This window comes from Leucoraja erinacea, chromosome 26 (genome assembly GCF_028641065.1).
Source record: "Leucoraja erinacea ecotype New England chromosome 26, Leri_hhj_1, whole genome shotgun sequence".
NCBI classification, from domain to species: domain Eukaryota; kingdom Metazoa; phylum Chordata; class Chondrichthyes; order Rajiformes; family Rajidae; genus Leucoraja; species Leucoraja erinaceus.
Window position 1 is genome coordinate 30307137 of NC_073402.1, and position 7368 is coordinate 30314504.

The 7368-nt window shown below is 47.1% G+C and overlaps 1 protein-coding gene across 1 annotated transcript in view; it reads left to right on the plus strand.

Annotated features, from left to right (window-relative positions):
* Window positions 1-1744: 1744 nt before the first annotated feature.
* The window catches only part of LOC129709922 (discoidin, CUB and LCCL domain-containing protein 1-like), a 55867-nt gene continuing 50243 nt past the window's right edge, over window positions 1745-7368 (plus strand). The window contains exon 1 of the mRNA XM_055656611.1: window positions 1745-1892. Within this exon, the coding sequence (XP_055512586.1) occupies window positions 1811-1892 (82 nt within the window). The 5' untranslated portion in view covers window positions 1745-1810. The remainder of the gene's footprint in view (window positions 1893-7368) is intronic.

Genomic DNA, 7368 nt, shown 5'->3' on the forward strand with positions numbered 1-7368 from the left:
CTTCAGGAGAGAGAATCTCAACTTTTTTTAAACACTAAAACTCTTTTATTCTTCATGGATGGGGAAAATCCTCTTGTCCTGCGCAGCGGAGGAGGACTCTGAGTAAGATGGCCAAAAATCACAGCCGTAAGTGGCAGCGTTTTTTCTAATATACAGAAGAACAGGAAGTGGTCAAGATCAGACTTTTAGTAATATAGGTATATATATTGATTTTGATATATTTTATATATAATATATTTTATTGTATTGTTTACAGAATACTACATTTACATATTCTGTGCGGGAGCATGTAAGAATGACATTGTTCTTTTTAGGACATATGCCAATAAAACACTCTTGACTGATGAGATGCTTCTCCTCCTGAATAATAGTCATAAACAGTCACGCAGCATGGAAACAGACCCTTCGGCCCAACTTGCCCACACCGGCCAACATGCCCCATCTACACTAGTCCCACCTGCCTGCATTTGGTGCATATCTCTCGAAACCTGTCCAATCCATGTACCTGTCCAAACGTTTCTTAAACGTTGCTATAGTCCCTGCCTCAACCACCTCCTCCGGCAGCTCATTCCATACACCCACCGCCCTTTGTGTGAAAATTTTACCCCTCAGGTTCCTACTAGAGTTAGATAGAGTTCTTAAAGATAACAGAGTCAAGGGATATGGGGTGAAGGCAGGAACGGGGTACTGATTGTGGATGATCAGCCATGATCACATTGAATGGCGGTGCTGGCTCGAAGGGCCGAATGTTAAACCTACGTCCTCTGGTCCTCAATTCCCTACCCTGGGCAAGAGATTCTGTGCATCTGCTCGATCTAGTCATCTCATGATGTTGTAAACATCTATAAGATCACCCCTCAATCACCTGCGCTCCAAGGAATAGAGTCCAAGTGTGCTTAATGCCCCTACATGGTGAGTGAGTTTGCAGGGAAGTGGAATCTGAAATAATTGGTAAAATTGTCAGTGTAGATTTCCAGCAGAATCTTGGTCAACTGGGTAAATTGGCCAAGCAATGGCAAATTACTTACAAAGTTCTTAAGGGGTTGGACAGGCTAGATGCAGGAAGATTGTTCCCGATGTTAGGGAAGTCCAGGAGAAGGGGTCACAGCTTAAGGATAAGGGGGAAATCCTTTAAAACGTAGATGAGAAGAACTTTTTTCACACAGAGAGTGGTGAATCTCTGGAACTCTCTGCCACAGAGGGTAGTTGAGGCCAGTTCATTGGTTATATTTAAGAGGGAGTTAGATGTGGCCCTTGTGGCTAAGGGGATCAGGGGGTATGGAGAGAAGGCAGGTACGGGATACTGAGTTGGAGATCAGCCATGATCATATTGAATGGCGGTGCAGGCTCGAGGGCCGAATGGCCTACTCCTCCCAATTCTATGTTTCTGTTTCTAAATGCAGTTTTGCCCATTGACCAAAAAAAACCCTATTAAGATGCAAGGTTGAGATAAATGTGAGGTGTTGCAATTTGGGAAGTTAGATACATGGATACATAGATAATAGGTGCAGGAGGAGGCCATTCGGCCCTTCGAGCCAGCACCGCCATTCAATGTGATCATGGCTGGTTAGAGTCCTAATTGAATCCTGATAGTGTCCCAATTCAGTTCTGGATCGAGTTTAAACAAAAACAATTGATTGATGTGGCGAGAGGCCATTTACAGGGCGCTGGGATTCTAGTGACCAACCCGCTGGAAGGAGGCGGGGAATGGAGGGGAGGGAGCGCCGGCGCTTAGCGGGGCGGAGGGAGGAGGGAGCGCCCGGCAGACGAATTTCAGGCGCTCCTTCAGTCTCTGTGACTCCGGCGAGACATGTCGGTGGCATTGAACCTGCGCCGCTTGCTCGCCCTCTCCACTGCGCTCAGTCTCCCAGATCTTGTGCGAGGACAGCTCGGTGAGTAGATGCACTGGGTCAGTGTTTATGTGTGTGAGGGAGAAGGGGGATCGTGGAGGTTTGCATTGATTTTTTCCCATGCATACAGTGCACGCACTCAGATAGAACAATTTCCAAGATAAATAATCTTACAGCATTTTCTTGCACCTTAATAGGGGTTTTGTTTGGGCAATGTGCAAAACAAAAAAAATGTCATTGGTGCTTTTCAAAGAACATGCAAGCAACTTTAAGCCGATTAATAATTTACTAGTAACGGTGTTGCAAAAAAAATAGAGTACTGGTTAGTTTCCCAGCTACAAACCGGGGGGACAGGCAGCGACTGAAAGGAGGTTTAGTCCTGACAGACTGGGATAGATCGCACACAGTGTTAAATAGGGTGCCACAAGTTTGCAAATTCCTTTAGACTTTGGAAAAGTTCGTGCAATCTGGCATGCGTGTGCGTGTGTGTGTGTATGTATGCTTGGGAGTAAAATTTGATGTGTGCTCGCTTCCCATCTCCCTCCTCCAGATGCAGGAAAAAAAGTTCCCAATGTTGGTGCGAGTCCAGAACAAGGGGCCGCACAGTCTTAGAATAAAGGGGAGGTCATTTAAGACTGAGGTGAGAAAAAAAAAACTTTTTCGCCCAGAGAGTTGTGAATTTATGGAGGTAGACAAAAATGCTGGAGAAACTCAGCGGGTGCAGCAGCATCTATGGAGCAAAGGAAATAGGCAACGTTTCGGGCCGAAAACCCTTCTTCAGACTGATGTGAATTTATGGAATTCCCTGCCACTGAGGGCAGTGGAGGCCAAGTCACTGGGTGGATTTAAGAGAGCGTTAGATAGAGCTCTGGGGGCTAGTGGAGTCGAGGGATATGGGGAGAAGGCAGGCACGGGTTATTGATAGGGGACGATCAGCCATGATCACAATGAATGGCGGTGCTGGCTCGAAGGGCCGAATGGCCTCCTGCACCTATTTTCTATGTTTCTATGTTCCTCCGTCAGATCGTTCTGCTTTAATAATCCAACACTTTCATGGGGGATAATTATCAAGAATCTGTCAGTCTCTGCGGTAAATATGTCCATTGACTTGGCCTCTGTGGCAACCTACAAACCAATCAACCTATCAACACACACGTTCTTTTGATTGTGGGAGGAAACCGGAGCAGCCGGAGAAAACCCATGGGGTCAGAGGGAGAATAAACAAACTCTGTACAGACAGCGACTGTAGTCGGGATCGAACCCGGGTCTCTGCTGCTGTGAGGTTGATCTGCCCCTGTGTATAATTATTATGTCAGAGATCCGATTACCTCTAAGGCACTGCAAAATAAAAGGCATTTGAAAGAATGCTTGTAACCCCGATATTTGTTTTGGGATAAAGAGTGATGCAGCATGGAAACAGGCACTTCGGCCCAACTTGCCCACTGGCCAACATGTCCCAGCTAAACTGGTCCTACCTGTCTGAGTTTGGCCCATATCCCTCCAAACCTGTCCTATCCATGTACCCGTCCAACTGTTTCTTAAACGATGGGGTAGTCCCAACCTCAACTACCTCCTCCGGCAGCTCGTTCCGTACACCCCACCACCCTTTGTGTGAAAAAGTTACCCGTCAGATTCCTATTAAATCTTTTCCCCTTCACCTTAAACCTATGCTTTAGATTTGCTTAGCAACACCAATGTAATTGCTATGAGAATGTAAGCAGAAAATCTGTTAATTGCGTCTATTGTATTTGTAAATCAGCACTTTGGCAAGATTATCCTCAGTTATTGTTTACAGCATTCACTTGAATATTGGCTGGGCAGCTTCGAAGTTGCTTTGTGCCATTGAGATTTTCAATTGTCAACATGAATTATTTCATTCACTGCAGTGAAGATGTCAAGGATCCAAGATAGAAGTGAATTGATTGGAGCCTCTCGCAACCTCAAAGTGTGTTAGTCAATTTAGTTTAGATACAGGTAGACAAAAGTGCTGGAGAAACTCAGCGGGTGCAGCAACATCTATGGAGCGAAGGTAAATAGGCAACGTTTCGGGACAAAACCCTTCTTCAGACTGATGGAGAGGGGGGGGGGAAGGAGAGGAGAAGACAGGAAAAAGGAAGAGGAGAAGCCCGAGGGCTGAGGGAGAGCTGAGAAGGGGAGGAGACAGCAAGGGCTACCGGAAATTGGAGAATTCAATGTTTATGCCACTAGGGTGCAGACTGCCCACGGGCTCCTCCTCTTCCTTTTGCCTTTCTTCTCCCCGCCCCCACCCTCCATCAGTCCGAAGACCCGAAACGTTGCCTATTTCCTTCGCTCCATAGATGCTGCTGCACCCGCTGAGTTTCTCCAGCACTTTTGTCTACCTTTGATTTTCCAGCATTTGCAGTTCCTTCTTAAACATTTAGTTTAGATACAGCGCGGAAACAGGCACTTTGGCCCATCGAGTCCGCGCTGACCAGCGATCCCCGCACATTAACACTACCCTACACACATGAGGGACAATTTATACTTTAACCAAGCCAATTAACCTACAAACCTGCGCGTCTTCTGGAGTGGGGGAGAAAACCGAAGATCTCGGAGAAAACCCACATGGTCACGGGCAGAATGTACAAACTCCATACAGACAGCACCCATAGTCGGGATCGAACCGGAGTCTCTGGCGCTGTGAGGCAGCAACTCTACTGCTGCGCCACCGTGCTGCACAATCAAGTGCTTTTGGTGGTAGACATGAAAACTGGTGGTTTACACAAAAGGACTCAAAGTGCGGAAGGATTGACTCCAGTTTAGGTTAGTGTCACGTGTACCGAGGTACAGTGAAAAGATTTTGTTGCGTGCTAACCAGTCAGCAGAAAGACAATGCATGATTACAATCGAGCCGTTTACAGTGTACAGATGCATAAGGGAATAACGTTTAGAGCAAGGTAAAGCCAGCAAAGACGGATCAAGAAGGGTCTCAGTGCAGAGTTGTGGATGTGGCCCAGCCCATCACACAGACCAGACACTCCCTACCATTGACCCCATCCAGAAACTACGGAAAACGGGATAAAAGTCACATATCCCAAGCCAACTGACCATCGCAACATTTATGGATTGGACGGATCTGGACCAAACGCAGGCGGGTGGGACTAGCCATGTGGCCCTTCGGGACCATGATTTTTGCATGGCTGTGTCAGGGCAAGCCTTCTCTCCATACCCCCTGATCCCCTTAGCCACAAGGGACACATCTAACTCCCTCTTAAATATAGCCAATGAACTGGCCTCAACTACCCTCTGTGGCAGAGAGTTCCAGCGATTCACCACTCTCTGCGTGAACAAAGTTCTTCTCATCTCGGTTTTAAAGGATTTCCCCTTTATCCTTAAGCTGTGACCCCTTGTCCTGGACTTCCCTAACATCGGGAACAATCTTCCTGCATCTAGCCTGTCCAACCCCTTAAGAATTTTGTAGGTTTCTATAAGATCCCCTCTCAATCTCCTAAATTCTAGGGAGTATAAACCAAGTCTATCCAGTCTTTCTTCATAGACAGTCCTGACATCCCAGGCAGTGTCGTTAACCCCTCTGCATGTCTATGGCGTACGACCTGACTATAGGGGCACATTCAGTCTGAGACCACTGATAGCTGCATGGTTTCTGACTAGAACACAGCGTGTAGCGTGCGGCTGTCGTTACCCCTTGATGTCCACGTACACAAGGGGCACATTGACTCCACCACGAGCAACATCTGACCAGAATGACATTAAAGGGTTCAAATTCAATTTGGTTCGCCCTTGGCAGCCAATAATGCGGGGAGTTTCAATTCCTGTTAAGACAGAGGGGTGGGGGAAAGGCCAAGGGAGGAGAGGAGGTTATTTGGTTAAGATCTCCAAGCATTAAACAACTCGTTCATTTACATTTAGTCAGTGGGCTCTTGTTGGGAGAATAATGCTTGGTGTGAGGCTGGCTGGCTAAACAGAAGCCAACACTGCGCCCATTGTTAGATTGGGAAATGTACCGAATTATTAATCCATGCAAACACTGAGCTATTTACAGTTTATCAGCAACCAGATAACTCTGCATTATACACTCAACAAATCTGCAAAGGTGGCAGGATAAGACTTTCACAAAAGTGTACAAGATCGAGGGCTTTATGAATGGAGACATAGTGTGTGAGGAGGGAGGGGGAAGGGGACGGGATGGATTAATGAGACGGAAGCTGAAGTTGATCACTTGACCCCTGTGCCTGCTTTGCCATCCAATGTCTGCAAAGGATGAGCCGTGGTCGTACTTCATGGAAACAGCCGGAGATCTGTGGTGGACAAAAATGCTGGAGAAACTCAGCGGGACAGGCAGCATCTATGGAGCGAGGGAAATGGGCAACGTTTCGGGTCGAGACCCTCCTTCAGACCTGTGGGATTCTTTGCCACAGAAGGCCGTGGGGGTCAAGTCAGTGGATATTTTTAAGGCAGAAATAGATAGATTGTTGATTAGTGCAGGTGTCGGAGGCTAGAATATTGTCATTCAAACAGCTTGGTTTCAACGAAATTGCATTTTCTACAGTGTTAACATTACAACAACAAAAAAACCAAGACACACACTTAACACAATTTACACAGACATCCATCACAGTGAATCTTCAACACCTCCTCACTGTGATTGAAGGCAAAGGTCTTATATCTTCCCTTTGTTCTTCTCCCATGGTCCAGCAGTCCAACTGCAGGGTCGAGGCGACTGGGGCTCCCGGTTATGGGGAGAAGGGGGCTAGGAGGGAGAGATAGATCAGCCATGATTGAATGGTGGAGTGGACTCGATGGCCTAATTCTGCTCCTATCACCCATGAATCACGGAGAGTTAATCTTCAAGCAATTAGGACAGCAAAATGGAACATAGTTCTTGATTGCAAGAGGATTGGAGTAAACTGCAGACAACTTGCTCCAGTTATGGTGCAAATCAGTGGGACAGGCAGCATCATGGCAGAGAAGGAATCTGGGTGATGTTTCGGGTTTAGGAGGGAGAGATGGATCACCCATGATTGAGTGGTGGAGTAGATAATGGGCTGAATGGCCTAATTCTACTCCTATCACATAACCTTATGAACAGGCCCTTCGGCCCAACTTGTCCATGTCTTCCAAGACTTCCCATCTACACTAGTCCCACCTGCCTGCATTTTGCCCACATCCACCTAAACCTTTTAAAGGCGACACGGTGGCATGGCGGTGGAGTTGCTGCCTCACGGCGCCAGAGACCACGGTTCGATTCTGACTACAGGTGCTGTCTGTACGGAGTTTGCACGTTCTCCCCGTGACTGTGTGGGGTTTTCTCCGGGTGCTCCGGTCAGCATGGACAAGATGGGCCGAATGGCTGGTTTCTGTGCTATACAGCTGGGTCACCTCCGTGCTGCAGAGAGATCTTGTGTCCGAGTGCAGGCACAGGCAAATAATTTGCTGAGTCAGCAGAATGCTATTGTCTATTGATACAGGGATTGAATGCAGAAATCTAGTTGAACAAAGCATTGATTTGACCAAACCTGGAGTCGTGTGTGTGGTA